This window comes from Hordeum vulgare, chromosome 3H (assembly GCF_904849725.1).
Source record: "Hordeum vulgare subsp. vulgare chromosome 3H, MorexV3_pseudomolecules_assembly, whole genome shotgun sequence".
In the NCBI taxonomy this organism is placed as follows: domain Eukaryota; kingdom Viridiplantae; phylum Streptophyta; class Magnoliopsida; order Poales; family Poaceae; genus Hordeum; species Hordeum vulgare.
In genome coordinates, this window is record NC_058520.1 from 100844395 (window position 1) to 100868095 (window position 23701).

General features: G+C 49.0%; 2 protein-coding genes across 3 annotated transcripts; one reads left to right on the top strand and one right to left on the bottom strand.

The window, feature by feature from the left end:
• Positions 1-4166: 4166 nt before the first annotated feature.
• LOC123443123 (putative pentatricopeptide repeat-containing protein At1g17630) lies at positions 4167-6128 on the top strand. The gene has a single exon (XM_045119394.1). It carries the CDS (start codon positions 4167-4169, stop codon positions 6105-6107), a length of 1941 nt encoding a protein of 646 aa, XP_044975329.1. The 3' UTR covers positions 6108-6128.
• Positions 6129-7067: 939 nt separating this feature from the next.
• Positions 7068-19431, bottom strand: LOC123443124. 2 transcript variants are annotated; one of them, XM_045119395.1, is made up of 5 exons: positions 18841-19431; positions 7917-7969; positions 7720-7819; positions 7521-7619; positions 7068-7428 (listed from the first exon to the last, which is right to left on the bottom strand). In XM_045119395.1, the coding sequence occupies exons 1-5, from the start codon at positions 19252-19254 to the stop codon at positions 7267-7269; spliced, it is 828 nt and encodes a 275-aa protein (XP_044975330.1). In that variant the 5' UTR covers positions 19255-19431; the 3' UTR covers positions 7068-7266. The 2 variants fall into 2 exon arrangements, with proteins under 2 accessions (XP_044975330.1, XP_044975331.1); XM_045119396.1 differs by lacking the exon at positions 18841-19431 and adding an exon at positions 8366-8720.
• Positions 19432-23701: the final 4270 nt, after the last annotated feature.

The following is a 23701-nucleotide window of genomic DNA, read 5'->3' on the forward strand; positions in this document are numbered from 1 at the left end:
TTCATCCGATGAGATCATCGTGGAGCAAGTGGGAGACACCATGGGTATCCAGACCCCGCTAATGGTTATTGGCCATAGAGGTGTCTCGGTCATGTCTGCCTGTCTCCCGAACCCGTAGGGTCTACACACTTAAGGTTCGGTGACGCTAGGGTTATAGGGAATTGTTATACGAGGTTACCGAAAGTTGTTCGGAGTCCCGGATGAGATCCCGGACATCACGAGGAGCTCCGGAATGGTCCGGAGGTAAAGATTGATATATAGGACGGATGGTTTCGGATACCGGAAGTGTTTCGGGCATCATCGATAACATACCGGGACCACCGGAGGTGGCCCCGCGGGTCCACCGAAGGGGGGCAACGACCCCGGGAGGTAAGGTGGGCCAAGTGGGGAAGGGAACCAGCCCCTAGGTGGGCTGGTGCGCCTCCCCACTCAGCCCAATGCGTGGGGGAGAGAAAAGGGGGGCAAACCCTAAGCCAGGTGGGCCTAAGGCCCACCAGGTGGTGCGCCACCCCTCCCCACCCTAGCCGCCGCCCCCCCTTTCCCATCTGGTGGACGCCGGCCCCTAGGGAGGGAACCCTAGGGGTGGCGCAGCCCCTTCCCCTCCTCCTATAAATAGAGAGGGGGTTTTGGCCCTTGGGAGACAGACTTTTGCCTCTCCCTCGGCGCAGCCCTGCCCTTCTTCCTCCTCCTCTCTGCCGGTGCTTGGCGAAGCCCTGCCGGGAGACCTCGTCTCTCCATCGACACCACGTCGTCGTGCTGCTGGAGTTCTTCCCCAACCTCTCCCTCCTCCTTGCTGGATCAAGGTGCGGGAGACGTCACCGGGCTGCACGTGTGTTGAACGCGGAGGTGCCGTAGTTCGGCACTAGATCGGAATCGATGCGAGTACGACTCCATCAACCGCGTTCCAGCAACGCTTCCGCTTAGCGATCTTCAAAGGTATGAAGATGCTCTTACCCCTCTCTCGTTGCTGGTCTCTCCATAGGAAGATCTGAATATGCGTAGGAAAATTTTGATTTTGTGCTACGTTACCCAACACCTGTATTCACAAGTGTGGTGAAAATAATATATCATCCGGGGATTTGATTTTATTACAGTATGGCTTGATTCTTGAGTTATCTCGATATATGTCCAGTCTGTTCGGTGTAACAAGCTTGTGATAAGTTCCGACAATGTCTGAGGCCATTGAGACAATGATTTGTCGAGGCAGATCCTTGGGAGTAGCTGCAGCAATCTTCCAAATTGTCACCTCGCTTGTGAATTCCCGCAAACTATTTTTGGACATTGATATAGAGAAGCAAATTATGTTGCTCATGAATTGGCTAGAATGGTTAGGTTCAGTTTTTGTTGTAGCTGGTTGATGTCGAGCCTCAAACGTCCGTACTGACTGACTCCTTTAATATTTAGCCCAAATCTAGGACGGGTATGGGACAATCTGGACGCGTTCATCACGTCGGAAGTGACAGCCCGACCCCAACGTGAAGTGACCAAATCTCTCTCCGACCTACCCCTTTGCACTTGCTCCTCCGCGCCGGACCCTACTACCTCCGTCGCAACCCTTGCACCGGACTTTGCCCTCCGTCGTCGGACTGCACACTTCACCTATGAAGCGAAAGCCATCAATACTCTTTTGTGAGGAATATTGACAATGATTACGAATCTTCTCTGCTTGTTAGTAAGCAAAGAAGATTTACAATGACAGTTAATAACCTTTAGTTGACCAAGGCTTATTACTTTTGGACGATGTAGCTATTTAAGCCGATGGCCTTGCTCCTCGCAGGGCGAGATGGGACTAAAGCCCTTATCCCACTAGGCCAACATGGATGTCATCTACACTAAAAATCTAAGTACGAATAACTCAGACGATCAACATAGACCGTCTAAATTCAAAATGATCGATATGTATGAGTTTGTATGTATTTGATATTTTAAAAGTAAAGTTTGTGGCTGAAATTTAAGGCCCGTCCATGGACGTTTGAGGGATCAATTTTGCTGCCGGCAGCTGTAGATGCTCTAATTTCTCCCTAATAATAAAGCAAATAGTGTTTCTGATCGTCCTTCATAATTTTTGCCCCTAAAATTGCCCTAAATTACCCACTATGCCATCCACAAGTCAAAAAACGATTCAGATTTCTTTACCTGTCAAAATCGTCGTGCGGTTTCGTTCTTATAAGATTGGACACAACAATGTTTCAATTACATGTGTAGTGTGGTGGCTGAAGCCTTGCCCTCCTACACGGCACACCCGGGTTCGAACCTCGGTCCCTACGGCTTTTTTTGAGTCCCCCTTTTCTTTTTTTGTTACAACTAGCGTTTACATCCTCCTCCCTAGTACGGGTTCATGGTCCGGCACAAATTTTATCTTTATTTTTTTGCCTTTTCTTTTTTCATTTCAATTTTTGTTTTCCTATCTTTAAGTTAATTCGTAATTTCCCAAAAAACCAAATTTTAAAAGTTCGAGTTCTAAAAAATTGTTCATGAAATCATAACATGTTTATTATTCATAAAATTAGAACTTTGTAAAAAATCATGAATTTGAAAAATGTTTACGATTTCTAATAAAGTTTATTATTTCAAAAATGAATTGTGGATCAGACAAATTTTCAATATTCAAAAATTTGTAAGATTTTAGGAAAAATGAAAAATAAATAAATAGAAAAACTAAGAGAAAATGTGAAACCGAAAAAAGAGATAAAACATAAGAGAATTAAAAAAACAGGCAAAGCGTGGTTCATTTCCCGAAAGCAATGATTGGTATGAGGTTTATGTACCAGTGGCTTAATATTAATTTTCATATTAATTGAAATTGAGTTAATAATGATTTTTATTTTCATACTGTCATGTGATTTATTTTAGTGGTTTTCCATAAGATTGATCTAAATAGCTCTAGAATTTGAGCAGTTAAGTCTTTTAGGTTTAGGTTTTAATTAGTTTTTGAGAAGTGTTTATATGCCTAGGGATTGGAAGTAGTTTGTGATCGACGAGATTAGCTGTTAAAGTTTTAAACATTTCATTATGCTACACAATAACAACTGTAGCGTGCAGTGGCATGCTCATAACCTTGAGATTTACCACGTCAAATGCATTGTGATTATATGAACACGCCACGCATTATTAAAGAAGATGGAAAAAATAAAGAAGTGTCAACATGATGAGCCATCGTGTTAAAATAAAAAAATAAAAAACGCTCATACATCAAGGTATTGAACCATACTTATTTGGCTAGGGCGTAATATTTTGTAACCCGTTGCAACGCACGGGCATATTTGGCTAGTTATTATCACAAGCTAATAAACGGGGTGATGATGGTTAAAAAAAATGAAAAAAGCTGCTCTTCAGCCGGCGGAAAACTCCAACGCATCATTCGCCTCCCTCAAACAACACGTGTCCCTATGGTCCATCCACGTATCTCTTTCTAGCCCTATCTCTTCTTCAACCTCCTCCCTCCACTCATTTCTTCTGAGAGAGGGTCTGGTGGGAGGCCAGGAGGGGCGGGCTGACCGGGGCAAGGTGCGCCTTCGCTGTTGTTGAGAAGACCGCCGGTGGAAGGAGTTCAAGTGTATCTTCAGGTTGGATTTTTGGATCCCGTCTCCTGCCTCTCCCTCTCTTACCTTTTCCTCTTCAGTTTTCTGCAACGCGGTCGTTGCTTCTACAACGCATCCGTTGTTTCAGGAGTTTCGGTTGGATTTTTGGATCCCGTCTCCTACCTCGCCCTCTGCATTTATCTCTCTTCAGTTTTTTGCAACGTAGTCGTTTGTTGCAAAAATTCTACAACAAAGATGAAGAAAATTTCTGAAACATGATCTTTGTTGCAAAAATTTCTCCCGCAACAGTACCTGTGTTGCAGAAAGACAGAAACAAAATTCTGCAACAAAGCGATTGTTTCTGCAACTCAACCGTTGTTTCAGGAATTAATGGGTCCAAAGTTTATTTTTTGCAACAAAGCGATTGTTTCTGCAACTCGACCGTCGTTTCAGAAATTACTGGATGCCCGACAGGAGCCCCACGCGCGCGGATCGTACGGCTACGCGCGTAGATCGGACGATCATTTAGGTGGCGGATGTTTAGGATGTTTTACTAAACATCCGCCGGTGGATGTGTAGCAGCCCCTAAAAAAATCTTCCCAAGTGGGCCTTTTTGCGATGCTGACAGGTGGGACCCATTGCCAGATGCACCGTCTCCGCCGAGCAATCGATTCTCGTCGATGCCACCGGCAGCGCCGTCGCCTCCTCTCCGCCGTCGCTGGCGGCGACCAGCAGATCCGCGACATCCCGCCTACCACCTGCGCTGTCCCATGGAACCGCATCCTCCGCGCCCACATCTGCCGCTCCCGTCCGGACCTCGCGCTCGCGCTCTACCGCCGCATGCGCGCGCTCTCCCCCACGCTCCCCAACTCCTACACGCTCCCCCTCGCCCTCCGCGCGGGGACCTCCGCACGAATCGCGTCCGCCATCCACGCACACGCCCTCCACCTTGGCCTGCATGCCCACCCGGACGTCGCCCGCCAGCTCCTCGCCGCCTACGCCAGGCACGGCCTCGCCGACGAGGCCCGCCACGTGTTCGACGCAATGCCGTCGAAGAGGACCACCATGTCCTGGAACATGCTCATCTCCGCGTACTCGGTCTGCTGCGACCCCAACAACGCAATGGCCACGTTCGCGCGCATGGCCGCCACTGACGAGCCGCTCCCCGACGCCGTGACGTGGACGACGCTGCTCTCGGCGCACGCGAGGTGCGGTAAGCACCCGGTGGTTCTTGAACTGTTCGGAGACATGTACCGCAGCGGATGCGAAGGTAACGCCGAGTCCGTGGCCGTGGCTCTCTCGGCGTGCCCTTACGCTGGCGACCTCGCATTGGCGAAAGGGAAGGCGATACATGGCTATGGCTTCACGAAGGGCGTCGTGCGCGGCTACCTGTTCGTGACGAACTCACTGGTGTGCATGTACGGCAAGCTGGGCGAGATGGACGACGCCCGGAAGGTTTTCCGGGAAGCCGGGGAGAGGAACATCGTGACATGGAACGCCATCATCACCAGCTACGCTGCTGCTGGGATGTGCGACGAAGCGTTAGACGTGCTCGTCCGGATGGGGCAGCGTGGCGGTATGGCTGCGCCCAATGTGGTGAGCTGGAGCGCTGTCATTGGCGGCTTCGCGTCGTCTGGGGACTATGAGCGCGCGCTGGAGCTGTTCCGGCGGATGCAACGGCAATGGCTTTCGCCGAACGTGGTGACCTTGGCTACCGTTCTCTCAGCCTGCACCGAGCTACTGGCGGTGCGGCTGGGTCGGGAGGTCCATTCCTACGCGATCAGGTCCATGCTCGACCGGCACTCGCTCGTCGAGAACGGACTTATCAACATGTACGCCAAGTGCGGGAGAGTTGCCGCCGCACGCACGGTGTTTGACGGTATGAAGAGCAGGGACCTGGTCTCCTGGAACTCCATGTTGGCCGGCTACGGGATGCACGGCCTGTGCGACAACGCCCTCGCACTCTTTGCAGATATGGCCGAAGCTAATGTCGATCCTGACGGCGTCACATTCGTCGCCGTTCTGTCGGCGTGTAGCCATGCAGGCCGCGTGTGGGAGGGCCGCCGTCTGTTTGATCAGATGATGCTGGAGCACAAAATCTCCCCGTCCATGGAGCACTATACGTGCATGGTAGACCTCCTGGGCCGTGCCGGCTTGCTCAAGGACGCGTCCAAGCTCATCGAGACGATGCCCATGGAAGCCGACCTGTGCGTGTGGGGGGCGCTGCTCAACTCCTGCAGGATCCATGGGGACGCAGCCATGGCCGAAGCCACCATCGCGAAGGTTCTGCAGGCCGGCGCGGAGACCACCGGCAACCACACGCTGATCACGAACCTGTACGCCGCGTGCGGGATGTGGGACGACTCCAAGAGGGTGAGGGTGATGACAAGGGAGGCCGGCTTGAGGAAGAACCCGGGGCAGAGCTGGATTGAGGTGAAGAACAAGGTGTTCGCCTTCGTGGCCGGCCGCGTGCCGCCGTCGTTGCCCGGAGCTGAGGAGGTCTTCAGAGTGCTCGATGATTTGTATCGCGAAATGGATGACGAGAGACGTAGCATAGAGGAGGATCACATTGTAAACGTTCGATAGAAGAGAAAGCGTTTGCGGATACACCTATCTCGTACAGCAGGCCTAACAGAGCGAGCAAGTCTTTCAGATTGGCTCTTGTGATCCCAAGAAGAGCCTGAGGGTCCTGCCATGGCGCCGTTGCCGTAGTCCCCGCAGGCGAGCCGCTTGGTCACCGGAGGGATGAGGGAGACGCCGAGGCCGGCGACGACGTCGAGGTGGCGGCTGGTGAAGGGGTTGTCCCACATGAAGGTGTTCATGGCCGGCGCGACGTAGATTCACCACGCACGTGAGGAGGTTGTCGCACAGCCCGCCGGCCATCTGAGCGCGGCAGATCGAGAGAAAAAAATGGTCAAAACAGGATAGCAACGCAACGGAACACCGCAGGTGTGTCCACGGTATTGCCTACCTTGGCCAGTGTGTTTGCCGAGAGCGGCGCGATGAGCATGGCGTCGGCTCACTTGCGCAGCTCGATGTGCAGGACCTCGTCGCCGATCCTCCCCCAGGTGGACCACTCGTCGGCGTTGGTGAGGAGGGCGACGACGCTCGGGAAGGACCCCCTGTCGATGAAGTGCAGGGACGAGGCCGTTGCCACGGCCCGGACGTCGGCCCACTCGGAGAGGCTCCGGCAGAGGATCTCGAACTTGATCGCAGCCACGCTGCCGGAGGCCGCGGGGCCTCCGAGGCTGAGCGGCGCCGGCGCACGGCGACAGCTGCTCTTGCGTGGCCATTGATTGCACTTGTGAATTGCGATGGCTCTTCGTGTTGGAAATGAAAAGGCAACTCTCTGAAATCACTGAAGGAAGATGGGAAGTAATTGCGGCACTTAACCCTCTAGATCGGCAGGAGGGGGACGACAAGAAGGGCCGGAGTTAGCTGGAGAAACAAACAGCAGTAAATTGCGCCAGCGACCCAGAATGCAGCAGCAGCAACAGGCACAGCATCACATCGAGGCATTCACCAGCACCACCCAAGGACAACACATTTTCATTTGGATCTGCCCAGTTCAGATCTTATTCAAAGCCATGACTCAAGAGTTCAAGGCAGGGAGGAGGCCCGAGAGCCGCCAATGGTTTCAACACACAAGTTCTCCAAGGGACAAATTCAGTTTCTAGTTCCTGGAGCCTTAGACTGGCCACGACGACGACAGTTGGTGCGACCGCCTAGTCTGCTGTCTCGCTGCCTACATGCTGTCCGAGATCGACCTCAGCTTCCCGTGACGACGCCAGAAGGCGTCGTCCTTCTTCTCCACGGCCAGCAGGTCCTCGAAAGCGGTATCGCGTACCCCTGTGGCGAAGGCTGCTTCACGGATTTTCTTCTCCGCTTCATCGTTGCTCTCCTCCATCTGCCATGGTGAAAGGTTTGGCGTCACAACATCTGGTATGTTCATATCACGGCGAAAGGTACTTGCTTGAGAGAAGAACAGAAGCGCGTTACCAGTTTGTAGCACGATGACAGCTGAAGCTGCTCATGAAGATTATGGTAAATGTTGGCATCTTTCTTTAGTCTTTCATATTCGAGTTCCAATCTATCCACCTACAAATGCACAAGGGTATTAAAAAACATTGCATCTCCGAATGTTAACAGCGCTTCTTGGTTGATGTCGGTATGGATTTCTTTTTCTCAAGTGCCTCACCTGTTCACATAGGCGAAGGTGGTCATGTGAAGACCTGCCGTTACGACTGTTGGATAACATGGCCTTCCTTATTGTGATGCTTCTTCGGGTGTTCTCAGACCTGAGATGCACAACACATTACCGAGGGTTTGCGCAACATGTGGGGTAATGCATGTCTGAACTCTGAAGGGTAAGGCTGAATGCAAATAGTCACATACTTTTGTAGTAGTTCGTCCCTTGCATCCACAAGAGTGTTAAGAAACTCACGGACCTGAAAAAAAGGTAGAAGTACATGAAGAAATTGGTAGAAGGCACGAAGCCGTGAAGATAACAAAATATACTGTTTTCGGCTGCAAACTTGCTATGGACAAACCCTGCAATACAGGTGATCCATGGTGATTTAACCAAATAAAAGTAAATCTTTAATCATATAAGCACTGAACACCGTAAATTATCATATAAAACACTAATTAGATGCGCAGATTCTACGATGCCCCACTTCAAACTGCACAACAACTCCACACTGGTGCACAATTTAGCATATGGAAGTTCACAGAACCACCAAAAATTGCTGTTCCTTTTTTAGAACGCACTCAAATCATACCAACCACCACATTCAAATCAATTGAAGATGCAAAGCAGAATCTAGAAGAAAATATTGTGCAACCTGGTGAAAGAATTCCTTAATACCACCAAAAAACCCAAACAGCCGACGATACTCCTCGGTGATCCTTCGTTTCATTGGACCACTCAACCGGGGGAGGAGCAAGGCGTTCAATTTTGGCCTCTTTTCCTCCTCAGCGGCCCCCAACTTATCTGTGCCATCCATGCCCTCCTGCTTCCTCCTCGGGTTTCTCTTCTTCCCACTGGCACCGGCAAGTGGCAACGATGGTTGGGATGATTGAGGTGAAACCTGACGGGGCAGGATGACACTAATAGCAAGGAGGACGATAAGGGAAACTCGCATGGTTGTAGATCTGTAGCGGAAGGTTTGCGATGAAACCCTCGATCGCAAGAGCACTATAAAGCTAGATCTAGATTTACTTCGTACATAAGAACGTCTTATCTTGTATTCTAGTGGGGGGCATGGGTTATCACTTTGCTTGCGGCGTGTTTGCGTAAAAGATGGAGGATTTCACGCTAGACTTTTCATCTTGGGACTACTGGGACTCCTTTCCTTTATGTGAACTAGGTATGCAAGCGGACCCTCATGAACGCAAGTACTATGAGGTCCTTAGGAAGAAAGAGCTCCCGCGACTAAGCGGCGAAGGAGATGGTGAGTGAGTGAGAGGGAGGCGGCGAGTCCGACGGTTCATCCGGCGGGGGGAGAAGGCCACATGGGCTTCGTCGTGATCGATGGGCCAATCAGCGCCCAGGAGTGGACCCAGGTCAAGGCCAAGGCAAGGCGTATCCTTCGGCATTCGATGGATCGGGAGAGGCTTCGGGACTGGATGACGAGGTGCAGGACCGATTTCCTTGGCGGGATCACAGGTGCGATTCGTTCTGATCCGAAGATAGAGGGAGCGATTAGTATCAATTTAGGCAAAGGATTAATTAGTAGGGAGGATTCTGTGAAGAGGATCACGGGGGATTTTCCTCCTATTGTGGGTGGGGATCCGGTTGTGTCCAAGATAGGGGAGAGGAGAGATATCAGCCAGTGTTTTCAACAATTGACTATGCCGGACAGTCACCCGGATTTGGAAGGAAACTGCAACCGATGGCAAGGGGGAGAGGGTGCTCAAATCAGTGTGAATTGTATTAGAAAAAATAATCAGGGGGAGGAGAATATGGAGGAGATTGGCGGAAGAGGAGGGATGAGTGTGTTTTCAGTCTGGAAAATGAGAATTGATGTACATTTACTCGGGAGTATTTATGGGAATTATTCCTCGGGAATGGCTTTGAATGGGGATATAGTGAGGTATTTCATAGCGGGGGGACTCTCGTTCTGCTCTTCATCTATTGCATCAGTTCAGAGTTCTTCCCCAAACTTCCTAGCCATGAGCTCAGCAAGGACTCGCATGGCGAACAGGGGAGAGGGGGATTGGCATGAGGGGTCGGAGAGAGGAGAGGACCCAGTGGGAGGGGTGACCCAGTGAGAGGAGAGGACCCGCCGGCGACTCCGCTAAGCAGGCTGGCCCCTGCTACGGCCAAGACTCCCGATAGTAAGGGGAAGGCGAAGCTAAGGTGACCCCGGGCGATGGCTCGGCTCTCATCATTGATATGGAAGCTGCAAGGAGGGCGATCAAGGGCTTCCTGGTGGTAGGGCATCTCCTATCACCCTTCCGAACCCAGGGATCATCGTCAATGAACTTCGTGCAACTTTGGCTTGGCGGCTGAACGAAACGGTCACTGTTCAGGAAGTGGCCGGCGGGGACGGTAGATTCGGCCTCAACTTCTCCGCCGAGGAGGATCGGCGGTTCGTGTTGAAGGCCCAGCCATGGCGCTACAAGCGCGATGGAGTCATCTTCGCCGAATTTGATGGCAAGGGAAACCCGGTAGAGGTTGACCTTGGCGTGATGGCTATTTGGGTTCAGGTTTGTGACCTTCCTTTCGAGCTAAAAACCGAGAGTATGGGCTGGACCTTAGGGGAGCAACTTGGTGACATGATCGCCATTTCCCATAGAAATTGCATGATTGTAGAGAAATACTTGCGTATACGTGTGGAAGTGCCTTTGCATGAGCCTCTTAAGACATGGGTAGAATTCACTCCTCTGGGCAGTTCCGAGAGCAATAAGTATGATGTTAGGTATGAGAAACTCCCTTTGTATTGTGAGTGTTGTGGGATTGTAGGACATACCTGAGAGCTTATTGTAGCATACCAAAGGAAAAGAGGGTAGCATCTATTGCTAAGAATCTGAGTGTAGAAGCATACTGGAAGGGAGTAGGGGCAAGTAAAAGAATTTTTTTGTTAGGCGGTTCCAGCAAAAACACTTCCTCCAGAGCATCGGAGGGATGTGTGGTCAAGGTGATCAAAGCCATGGGTGATCTCACGGTGAAGGACAAGGTGGCCTTGGGGACCATGTCGACGGCCGTCGAGACGGCCGGAGGCCCAAGCATGGAGGGCCTACCACTCGGCAAGGAGGGCGGGGTGCATGTGGGCCTAGTGCTGCCTCTATCAGGTGCTGGCCACGGCCGGGAGCACCTGCCAGTGCCTCCTGCTGGCCCTGGCCAGGAGAGCCAGGGGGTGGCGGGTGGAGGCACCTCAACTCAAGGCAAACTGCATGGCCAGGAAGGCCGTGTAGTGCAGCACCTGGGCGCGGCTACTCCACCATATGCGTGCCTGGGTGTTGCAAAGGTGCAACTGGGATGTACTGATGGCCAGGAGGGCCAGGGGAATACTGTGATGGGTGTTTCTAGCAAGCTGCATGCTGCTGCCACTGATGTTCCAAGCCTCCAGGATCAGCTTTTGTTTAAGCCAGGGGTACTAGAGGCGTTATCAGGTGTTGTGGCTGCGAGGCTGGCCGCTCCTAACATGGAAAAAAATTCTGCAATGTTTACGTTTAATGCTGGAACCATGCAGGGTCAGGGTAAGAGGAAAGACAAGAGGGGAAGAAAGAAGGGAGGGAATGGAAAATATGAAGAAGCTCGTAAGGAAATCATAGAAAAAAGAGGGGCAATCCATTTGGCGCTCCATCAACAGGGAGTGATTTGAATTTATTTATTTTGAGAGAGAGAGAGATAACAATGAACAATTGTTGTATGGTGAGACGAGTGTTTCCTCAAAGAGAATTTGTATGGGACGAGTAGAAACTATGAGAGACCGGGATGGGACAGTCATTCATGTAGCAAAGGAAACAGAGAAGGAGGAGGCTTACCTGCAACAAAGGAGGGAGTCGGTTGGAGATGATGGCGTATTGACAGCCTCCGAGGAGGAGGACCGCCGGGCCACATGAAAATTCTAGGCTGGAACTGTCGTGGTATGATCTCCTCCACGGCAGTTCGCGAGCTCTTGGACCTCCAGGGGCGCATTAAGCCGGATTTGATTTTTCTTTCTGAGTCTCACCTGAATAAATGTAAAGCTGATGAGCTTCGTCGTAGTTTATCTTTTGATTGCATGATTGTAGTGGAGAGTGATGGTCGGGCCGGTGGCCTAGTCTTGTTTTATCAGAAGGTGAATGAAGTGATTTCGAACTATGTGTCTTCTCATTTTATTGATATTCTATTTATGAATGATAATATTGTACATTGGCGATTTACGGGCTTTTATGGCCACCCGGGTTGGAGTGCGCGTGACTTATCTTGGGATAATATGTGGCATTTACATAGTAAGGGCAATCACCCGTGGGGGGTATTATGGGATTTTAACGAAATATTACTATCTTCAGAGAAAGAAGGTGGCAACAGGAGACCTTATTCTATGATGAGAGAGTTGCGTAATTGTTTAGGGGAGTGTTGCCTTGAGGACATGGGCTGTATTGGTGATTCATTCACATGGAGGAGAGGTGATACAAGGGAAAGACTTGACCGTGCGGTTTGCAATGTGGAGTGGGCGACTATATTCCCTTGAGCGGCGATGATCAATGAGGAACACGTTCACTCAGATCATCGTCCACTCGTCCTAGATACAAATTATTTTGGTGGAAATATTTTTAATTCACCCAAAGGTCAAGAGAAACAATTTGAAGCGCGTTGACTAAAAGAGGAGACAGTTGCGGAAATTGTTCATACAGCATGGGATAAGGCAAAGAATGTGGGTGTGGGACCATCTCTGGCTGATCGTACCCGAGCGGTAAAGGCGGATTTGCATAAATGGGATAGGGAATCTTTGAGAGGCCCGGAAAAGTGAGTTAAAGAACTAAAGAAAGATTTGGAAAAACTGCATAGAGGAACTATAACTATGGATTCCCAAGCACGACAGAAGGAGATTCTGGTCCTTATTGAAAATTTGCTGGAACAGGGGGAGATTCACTGTTTACAACGCGGACATGCAAATTGGCTATTCCGTGGGGACCGTAATACCTTTTTTTCACAACGAAGCAACAACTAGAAAGAAAAGAAATCATATTAAAAAACTTCTTGGGGATAATGGGATCTGGGTACAAGAAGCTGAGATGAAAAACTACATTAAAGGGTACTTCTCAAATCTTTTTAAATCTCTCAACCAAACCTGGAAGTCCTCTCCCTTGTGAAAAGAGAAGTGAAATGAATACTGCCCTTATGGCTCCATACATGGCAGAGGAGGTCCGAAAAGCTCTATTTGATATTGGAGATTTAAAAGCCCGGGGTCCAGATGGCTTGCACGCTATTTTTTATAAGAGATTTTGGGCTATGTTGGGAGAAGATCTAACAGAAGTTCTCCAGGCGGTGAATTCATGTTCAACACCGACAGGATGGAATGATACTGCAATTGTAATGATCCCTAAGGTTAACGCTCCGGAAAAGATTACTCAATATAGACCAATTAGCTTATGCAATGTGGTGTATAAGGTTATTTCAAAAATGATTGCGACACGTTTGAAGGTAATTCTCTCGAATATTATTAGTCCAACTCAAAATGCTTTCGCCCATGGGAGATTGATCACTGATAACATTCTAATTGCCTATGATTGTTTCCACAAAATTAAAAAGAAAAGTGTTTCCACAAAATTAAAAAGAAAAGAGCAGGGAAGGAGGGGTTATGTGCCATCAAATTGGACATGCATAAAGCATATGACCGAGTGGAGTGGTCTTTTCTAAAAGCAATATTGTTGAAACTCTGGTTTCAAGAAAGTTTGGTGAATTTGATAATGCAAATGTCTGTCTATGGAATATAGGGTGCATTTCAATGGTGACGAGACTGACAATTTCAAACCCTCTAGAGGGAAGGCAGGGGGATCCCCTTTCGCCTTATTTGTTCTTGTTATGTACGGAGGGTCTGACAGCTCTCTTAGCAAAGGCGGAGGAAACGGACAATATTTCTGGCATAAAGGTTAGTAGAGAAGCACCATCAGTGTCCAGCCTGCGTTTCACAGATGATACGCTCATACTTATGCGAGCAAATGTTACAAATGCGGAGGCTTTAAAAGCGGTTCTAGATACTTATTGTGCTCCTTCGGGGCAAATGGTCAGTGTCAAAAAATCAAGTTATTTTTTAGCCCCAACACAAAAGTAGAAGATGAAGAGCAAATTTGTACTATTTTGAATATCATGACTGAGGCACTTAATGATAAATATTTGGGACTACCTGCCAATGTGGGGATGGACAAAAGTGATTGTTTATAATTCCTGATTGATCGAATCATAATGAAAATTAGTGGATGGAAAGAAAAGTTGTTATCTGCTGGTGGAAAGGAAATTTTACTAAAATCGGTTGTTCAAGCTATCCCAACATATGCCATGTTCGTCTTTAAAATTCCTAAAAAAAATATGAAGGAATTATTGATGCGATGTCACAATTCTGGTGGGGTGACGAGGACAATCAAAAAAGGATGCATTGGATGGCGTGGTGGAAGATGTGTGTACCAAAAGACCAAGGTGGAATGGGTTTCCGGGACATACACTGTTTTAATCCGGCACTACTAGCTAAACAAGCCTGACATTTATTGGATAATCCTGATTCATTATGTGCCACCATTTTAAGAGCTAAGTATTTTCCCGGAGGTGATTTGATGAGTGCAAACTTAAAAAAGGGTGCTTCTTTCACTTGGCAAAGTATTATGCAGGAGTGGAATCTCTTAGGAATGGTTACATATGGAGGGTTGGAACCGGAGAAAACATTGATATATCGAGAGATGTGTGGATCCCGGATTGTGCGAATAGGAGAATTATTACACCTAGGAGGGGGAATCTATTGACGGAAGTGGCTGACCTTATTGATCCAGTTACAAACTTTTGGGATGAGGATCTGGTAAGACAAACATTGTGGCCAATCGACGTCCCTATGAATATAATATGCAAGACTTCATTGCTTGGAGCTATACTAAGAATGGTTTGTTCAGCTTATATATTCAAACGGCATGGGAAGAAGTAAGGCCAATCCTATTTGGGGCTAGATTTGGAAATTAGCTTGTCCAGAGAAGGTTAAAAAAAATTGGCATACGCTTCACGAAACTCTTCTGTGTCGGGTTACGCTCGCTAATAGACACATAAAAACTTCGCTTCACGAAACTCTTCTGTGTCGGGTTACGCTCGCTAATAGACACATAAAAACTTCGCCGATCTGTCCAGCATGTGTGAATGGGCCAGAGGATACTAAACACGTCTTGCTTTTATGTCACAAGGCTAAAATGGTATGGGAAAGTTTGGGGCTATATGAAATGATTAAAAACGCTAGCATGGTGGACCGTGCAGGAGAGGCAACTCTTGAAGTGTTACTACTTATGTTTGATCAAGATCTATCTGTGTTGGGTTGCCAGAACGAAAGAGAGTTGATCACTATTACCACATGGTATCTATGGTGGAATAGAAGGAAGCTTGTTCATGAGGGGAAGTAGGAAGAGGCGTCCCAAACCTCGATGGGGATACGGGCTATAATGGCAAACTACATAAACGCCCAATTACCAAAGGCGAAGAAGAAGAGCGGAGGATGGAGTAGACCTCCAAAGTTTTTTTTTTTAATTAAATGTTGATGCTTCTTTTGATCGCGATCAACTAAGAGGCACAACATGTGTTGTTATAAGGGATGACAAAGGAAACTTCATTGTAGGAGCAAACTGGAAGATTGAGTGTTGTGTGGATGCCCTAGCCACGGAAGCGTTAGCACTTAGGTTTGGCCTTTTGTTGGCACAAAAAAGAGGATGCAATCGGCTTATTATCAATTCTGACAATATGGAAGTAATTAAAACAATGAACAATGGAGGATACTCTGCAGGAGCGATGGCTGCAACCTTCGAGGATTTTTTTTTGTGACTTGTGATTTTTCTTTTACTAGTTTTGAGCATTGTACTAGAGAAGTGAACAAAGGTAGCTCATGACCTCACGAAAGTAGCAAAAAGTTCTGGTACAATGGACTGGATTGAGGAGCCTCTCGAAAATATTGTACCTATTTTTATTGACGATGTAACAATTGTTTCAATTTAATAAATCTGATGATGTTTTTAAAAAAACAGGGATGCAAGCGGACGCGTCCGCACCGTCCGCGAAGCTAAAACTAAGCTAAGCACTGCAACTTTAATGACCGTGCTAATGCAAAATTGATCATCGCGGCCACTCGCAGGCTTCATGGACGCGTCCGACTGCATGCCCACTGTGAACTTCCCAAGTCAACAGAGCTGATGATGTCATTTTGATAGCATTCCCGAATCACACCACTAGTTGACGGAGAAAACAGATGCGTCATTCTCAATCAGTATATCCTAATCTCTTCTAGTCATTTCCTCCGTCCGGGTTTATTGGCCCCCCACATTTTGGGTCAAATTTTAACTATCTAAAATATGACTTATATGGGGAGAAAAAGTATACCGTTAGATACGTATTCAAAAGAGAATTCCCACTGTATGTTCTTGTGACATATAGTTTATCTTTTATTATTTAAATTTATGATCAAAGTTTGACCCTAAATACAAGGGGCACTAATAAACCCAGAAAGAGGAAATAATATGTAATTATCATGAAACCAACTCCTTCGCCCCCTTGTCGCTCCTGTCGACACCAGGCCGTCAAACCCTAAACCCTAGCCGCCAGAGGAGGGCCAGATCCGTGCTAGCATGTGCGTCATTGTGGCGGCGGTGCTGGGAACTCGTGGCGATGGCCCTGGGAACGGTCGCGAGCTCAACACGGTTGTGGGCGGCGGTGGTCCGTTCGGTAGTGCAGGCAATGACAAGGACGTTAGCCGATGGGTGTCCTTGCTGGCTATTGTGGTGGGTTGAGATGCGTCTTGGCATGCTCTTCGGGAGCCCCGATGAGATCCGGCAAGGACAACCTGATGGGCGCACGACGGCAACGTGCTATCCGTCCGCGTGGGATGGCCAGAGCGCCCTAGAGTTGGCAGCATGTTGCTGGTCTGATAGGCCTCCCTCCGGAGGGCTCGTTCCATTGTGGTGAGCACATGCATTGGCATTGGAGCACGTGTTAATCGACGGCGTTGGCTGTGATGAGTTGCATCTTGCTGCTTTATGTTGGATCAAGTGTTGCTTGACTCCTAGATCCTGGTGATTCGCATGGTGCAACAACCTTTTCGCTTACAGGCGGTTGTGCGATCATGATGTAGCAATAGCTGGGCTCCATGGGGGCGCCTCGACGATGATGATCTGTCTTATATGCTCTACCCCCGACAATGTCAGCCCAGGGATGACGAGGATGAGTAGAGCTCTTGCCGGCGAGGTGGTAGTCGATAGTGTTGTGCTCCGCCATCGGTGTTGGTTCTTGATGACCACCTCGGCTTGCGATGACGACCTTGCTATGGATTGCAGTGGCCATCAAAAGGTCTTTGTGAGGGTTCTCTCTCCAGATCCGGTGGTTGACTTCGATAAAAGCTATTGACAGTGGCTTGATGCAAAGGGATGGTTTTGTAGCGGCAGCGGTCACACACCATATGTGGTTGGATCCAGTAATGATGACGCTTGCGCGTCACTCCCTTCCTAAAGGCGTTGCTATTGAAGAACATCGTCGTCTATGTGCTGTCATGAAAGGGTTGGTGCAGATATGGTCATTATTGTAGTTTGCTTATAACGCATCAGGTCGCTTTGGGTTTTCTTTTTCCTCGCTTGCGCATAGCTTTGGTCTTATATGACTTTGCTATTTGCTGACATGTTTTAGTGTGCGTGCGTAGGTGTTGGTTGTGTGAATCCTAGCTATATGCAGAGACCGGGTGTGTACTCTTTGAGTCTTTGTGGTTGTATTCTCTTGATGCTCCGTTTTAAGGCAATAAAATCCACCCTTTGTTAAAAAAAAGAACATATTATCAGGTCTGGCCTACCACCTGGAAGGGGGCACTTGCCCCGCTTTCTCTCTTTCAAATTGCAACTATGTAACTGAGCTTTGGAGGAGAAGGTGTGGTTTATGGTAAATTACCACGACGGTAAGTTATAACTATATCAAAGTCCATCAAAATGGAAAACAATCTCATTTGTTTTGTCTATTGTATTGAGCCTCTAACGATTAAGTTGCGTATACATCCCCCCAATCAAAGAAAAAGCTATCAGTTGAGGTTGTTTATTAGGAAGAGAACACCTTGTTAGAATAGTTCCATATGTGAACATTCGTACACAACAAGAATATACTACCTCCGTCTCAATTTACGATGTTTTTGTAGGTTTACAAAAACTTCTTACGTTTTGAGACTGAGGTGGTACTAGTTTTTCATTTTGAGTATGATTGAACATAACATGTCAAAGTAACAAAACCTCTGATTCCCTGCTAATGCAGTCATTAAAATGCCGCCAGGATTTAATTACAAAAGGATGTCAGCATTATCCATTATGTGCCATAGTTACTGACAAAATCCTAATTTTACGGCATGATGACAATTAGCCACTACAAAATTTAAGATTCAAAAAAGAAGATACACTACAAAAACTGGACCCATTTGTTTTGGAATGGGTTTCAGTGTCATTGGAGTAGCATCGTAAAATCCATAATCGTTTAACAATCATTGGCGGTAAAAACTCAAGTCAAAGCATTTAGCAGAACCGACAGCACACCAACATTCCGTCGCAGATGAACTGATGAACTATGCACCTACCTAGCAATGGGAGGCCATTTGGTATCTTACTCCCTCCATTCCAAATTGTTCGAATCTAGTTTTGTCCTATGTCAATCTTCTTTGTATCTGACCAAGTCTATAGACCAATGTGGTAATAATATCTGTAACATCAAACATATATAGTATGAACATGTTTTGTGATGAATCTACTTGAAACTAATTTGGTGTTGTGGATCCTGATATAGTTCTCCATAGATTTGGTCAAACTTCCTTGGAATAGAGAGAACATAGAACTTCAAACAATTTGGAACGGAGAGGAGTACTTCTCTAATCGAGCCATTAGACTCGAATACTAGCTTGCAATCGAAACAAAAACCAATTCAAGATATTAGCAGGGGCTATCTGCGTTCACAGTCGTCGGGGGCACCAAACCAATCCCACAACTGGTAACACAGCACCACCTGCCACCGGAGCGGATCCTACGCTGAGCACACTGGTGGCAAGTAGCCTGCGAGGTCTTGTGCAAGAAAGCTAATAAGGATGCAGAGAAGGTCGCATTGCACGGGGACGCACCCACCAACCTGGTCAATGGTGAGGGACTGGGCCTGGCTGGCCCGCGCGAGCTCGTCGTACCGCGCGGTGATCCGCCGCTGCAGCGCGCCGGCCACCGAAGCGAGCGGGAACCGCGGCCGCGGCGGCAGCGCGTCGTCCCCGCCGCCACCCGCCGCCTGCGAGGCGGCCCCATCACCGCCCTGCTTCTGCTGCTGCCTCCGCCTCGCCCTCCGCCGCCGCCTCTTCTCCTCCCCGCCCTCGTCCTCCTCGGGCGGCGCGCTCGACTCGAGCGGCGCGGCCGCCGGCTCGGGCGGCGTTAGCCGAGGCCTCTGGCGGCGGCGGTGCAGGTGGAGGCCAATGAGGAGCGCCGCCGGCGGGGCGGCGAGGAGCACGAGGAGGAGGAGGAGGAGGAGTAGAGCTGCGGGGGCTAGCGGCAAGTCCATCGCCGGCGAGGGCTCGTCATCCCCGGCCGGAACTCGCCCCTAGACTCACTGACTCTGGAATCACTATTTTCGTGTGCGTGGGCGCGCTTGGGAAGAGGGAAATGGGGTGCGAGGAATGGGAGGAAGAAGTAATGGGTTTGAAGTCTCCGGGCGGCAGAGCCAGAGCGCCTTCGAGTGCTTTACAAGTGGTAACCTCGAGAGAGGGGCGTATGCACGGGACGCGAGGTGAGAGCAGTAGTGGTCGAGGCTGGCTGTGGACCACGGATAAGAACGACCGACGACGAGACTGACTACGGTGGTGTTTCTTTCCCCACCACTGACTAAAAAGTCTTTTTTTCGTCCCTAGTCAAAGAAACATGAGGGATTTTTTTTTAAGAAACTACAAAAAAGACTCTATTAGAGTGACTTTTTTCTTTAGTCCCTGGAACTAAAAAAAGTCTAGTCTCTAGAAAAGAAACACCACCTACAAAGCCAATGGTGTCTGCAACATTGATCGCCAAAACATATTTTTTTTCTTCGGGAAATCGGGAGCTATTTATTCATCCCTAAGGGCAACTCTAACAAGACGATCCATTTTATCCGTTGTCGTCCCTTTGGGTCGGCGTGGACAAAAAACTTTATTCAATGGGGCGACTCAAACGAACAACATGTCCGTCTAATGTCCGTTCCCGACCCAAACTGAACCCAAATATGGGTCACAAATGGATCCGCGGCGGACAAAAACGAACGCTCCCGTCGTCTCCTTCCGTCCACTCGTGTCCGCTTTGATTCCACCCATCAGTGACTAGGTGGGGAGGAGCAGCAACACGTCACTCGTCCTCCTCATCACCGCTGCCTCGCCGGCCCGGCACGCGCCTTCACCCGCTACACGTCCTCGCCGCTGCTCACGACGAGCGAGCGAGAGGGAGAGAGGTGGAGACGGGTGGAGGTACCAGATTGAGACACACATGAGACGTAGTGGAGACGACGGCTCAGATCTACCGCTTGGCGTCGCCGGAACCCACGACCGGAAGCGAGGCAGACCCCGTCCCACACGGTCTGAGATCCCCCGCGACCGCATCCGATGCCAACGAAGCCGCGCCGGCTCACGGCGAGCGAGCGAGAGGGAGAGAGGTGGAGAGGGGTGGAGGTACCAGATCGAGACACAGAGGAGACGAAGTGGAGACGACAGCTCAGATCTACCGCTTGGCGGCGTCGGAATCCACGACTTGAAGCGAGGCAGACCCCCTGCCACACGGTCCCAGATCCCCCGCGACCGCATCCGATGCCAACGAAGCCGCGACAGCTGCCCGAGCATCGGCATCCATGCCGGCGGTGTCGCGGCGAGGCGCGGAAGGTAGGGCTCGCCCCGCGAGGCGGAGGGATACGACGCTGCCGCCTCTCGGGAGAACGGGTGTGCGCCAAGGGGTGATCCTCCTCATCCAGGAGGAGGGGCTCGTCAAAAAATGCACCCGCCCCGTTGGGCGCACTCGCAGACCCAAATGAAAAAGCGGACATGGACGCGCGGACGGCCGACCCGAACGGACAAAAAACGGACAAAATCGTCGTCCGTTTGGGTTAACCCATTGGAGTTGCCCTAACAGCTCCAGCAAAATCAGCTGATAGATTGGTTACAAAAAGACTCGATGTGAAATCAAGCCAACATTTCATGACATCTAGAGTGCTAGCTTGCTTAACACAAAGATGAACAGAAACATTAGCCGACCTACCAACATACTGAATTACAAAAGACTTGAAGGAAAGAACACGCTCCCTAATTTCAGACAAGATAGGCGCCACCACCGCAAGGTCGCTGTGACGCGAGTTCTAGAGATTCACAATCTCCAATTTGTGAGCCTCAAAAACTACTTCAGCATAGCCTCTAAGATGTGCAAATAGAACACCATCACGTAGAGCGAGAGCTTCGGCTATGAGAGGATCTGTGATTTTCGGGTAAGGTTTGCACCAAGCAGCTAAGAAGGATGATCGGGTTCTCGCGACCCCTTCTCCTCCACCCTTTCTAGCTTCTATTGCAACACTGCCATCAGTGTTCATCTTAATCCAACCCATGTCCGGTGGTCGCCAACCGTGGCCCGGGAGGATCCGGCATGGTCGTGGGGTAGCTCGACCACAGATAGAGCCTCTTGGGTCTTCTTCATGGACATAGTAGGATCAAGCTCTCTCTTATCATGTGTAGCATTGTTCCTCGAGGTCCAAAACGCCCACATGACACTTACCAGTTTTGCTCTCTCAGAATCGGAGAACATAGGATCGCACATGATATCCCGAGACCAGGTGAGCGGGTGCAACTCCGGTCGCTTGATATCAAGCTAGTCCGGGGTTGCATTCAAGAAACGTCGGGCATGGGTGCAATCCAATAACGCATGCTTCATGTCGTCCTCCACGTGAAGGCATAGTTTGCAGATGCCAACGGTAGCCATGTGACGAAACTTGAGAGTTGCTTCGACTCGAAGAATCCCATGCAAGACCCGCCACCAGAACACTCTCACCCTTGGCAAAACCTTGAGCTTCCATAACCAGGACCATAGTTGTTTGTCTGTCGATGAAGTTTCGGTGATCGTCCCTTCCTCTAGAGCATGTTGTTCGTTATGAGTCATTAGAGCACGGTACGCTGATCTTATAGTATAGCAGCCCGATCGTTCGAGAGCCCACGCAAACACATCACCGCCCCACCCCGTCTCAGCGGGATATTAAGGATAACATCTGCATCGGGGGCGATGAACTTTTGACGAATCGCATCTGGTTTCCAAGACCAATTACCAGTATCAATAAGATGTGAAACGGTGTGCAAGTGTGTATTACCACTTCTGACTGTCGGAGACATAGAGATAGTTTCGGGAATCCACTTGTCATCCCACATAGAAACCGTCCCGCCATCTCCAATGTGCTTGGTAAGGCCGACTTGCACAACATCTCTCCCAGCGATAAATAGCACGCCACATTGTCGAGGAGAAGCGTGGGGCTGTAGCTTGCACAAAATCACTGAAGGGGAAATATCTACCTTTGAGAACTCGGGCGCAAAGGGAGTTTGGATTTGCCATCAATCGCCATCTGTGTTTCCCGAGAAGAGCTATGTTAAACAACTCAAGATCCTGGAATCCCATGCCTCCCTTCTCTTTTGGCGTTGTCATAGCATCCCAGGCCTTCCAATGCATGGGATTATGGTCCAGGGAGCTGCTCCACCAATATTTAGCCAAGCAGGAAACAAGGCCCTTACATACCTGCTTTATTAACATGAAACAACTCATGCTGAAGGTAGGGATGGCTTGGGCAACAGATTTTATATAGAGTTCCCTCCCAGCACAAGACACCATTCATTTAGACCCACCTTGACGCTTACTTCGGATCTTCTCTCCAATGTGGTCAAAAGTACCGTTTGTGATCCTACCCACGGCTGTAGGTAGACCAAGATAACGTTCGCTGAAGGCTTCAACACAAATGTTCAAAGTTTGTTTTAGCAGTAGCTTGTCCGGATTAAAGGTGTTCGTGCTGAAGTAAATTGAGTTTTTCTCCTTGTCAACAACCTGCCCCGAGCCTATCTCATAAATTCTCAGTATCTCGTTGAGCCTTTGAGCACTTGTCCACCTTTGCGTGCATAAAAATCAGGCTATCATCCGTGAAAAAGAGGTGATTAATCCATGGAGATTGGTAGCTGACTCGAATGCCTTTGTCTACTCTCAATCCACCAAAGTGATTCAGGAGTCATGTCAGTCCTTCCGCACAAAGCAGAAAAAGATACGGAGACGCCGACAAACCCCTCAAGGGAGTGAAAAAGGGAAGAAGTTCATCATTCACACGAATTGAGAATCTGACAGATGTAACACACTTCATGACTAAGCGAACAAACTCCACACAAAAAGCATTCTTCAGCATGATCGCTTGCAAATAGTGCCACTCGACTCGGTCGTATGCTTTCATCATGTCCAACTTGATGACACTGTATTCCCCTTCTTCCTTCTTCTCATGGCATGCACACTCTCGTGTGCAATTAGCACATTATCAGTGATCAGGCGGCCAGGGACAAACGCACTCTGTTCAACACCAACAATATCATCCAAACACTCTCAGATACGGTTAGCAATAGCCTTGGCGACAATCTTGTACAAAACGGGACATAAAGATATGGGTCGATATTGAGTAATATTTTGTGGGAAGCATACCTTGGGAATTAAGGTAATTAATAGAGGTGTCATTCATACTCGTGGGTAGTTATCCCAATTAAGAAAATCAAGCACCGCAGGAACAATATCATCTTTGAGCAAATTCCAATGGCATTGAAAGAATCCCGTCGTGAAACCATAAACCCTAGGGCCCTTCGATGGAGCCGTCTGAAAGAGGGCTCGACGCACCTCCTCTTCTGTAAACGGCTTCCCAAGTTCATCATTCATAAGAGGAGTCACCTGGGGAGGTACAACAACTAACAACTCCTCCATCTGATGAAAACCTT

Coding starts and splice junctions, on each gene's coding strand:
- LOC123443123 (XM_045119394.1), top strand. CDS start 4,167: ATGCACCGTCTCCGCCGAGCAATCGATTCTCGTCGATGCCACCGGCAG.
- LOC123443124 (XM_045119395.1), bottom strand. CDS start 19,254: ATGGACTTGCCGCTAGCCCCCGCAGCTCTACTCCTCCTCCTCCTCCTC. Junction 7,970..18,840: donor AGTCCCTCACCATTGACCAG/GTTGGTGGGTGC, acceptor CCTTTTTTTCAG/GTCCGTGAGTTTCTTAACAC. Junction 7,820..7,916: donor AGGGACGAACTACTACAAAA/GTATGTGACTAT, acceptor TGTGCATCTCAG/GTCTGAGAACACCCGAAGAA.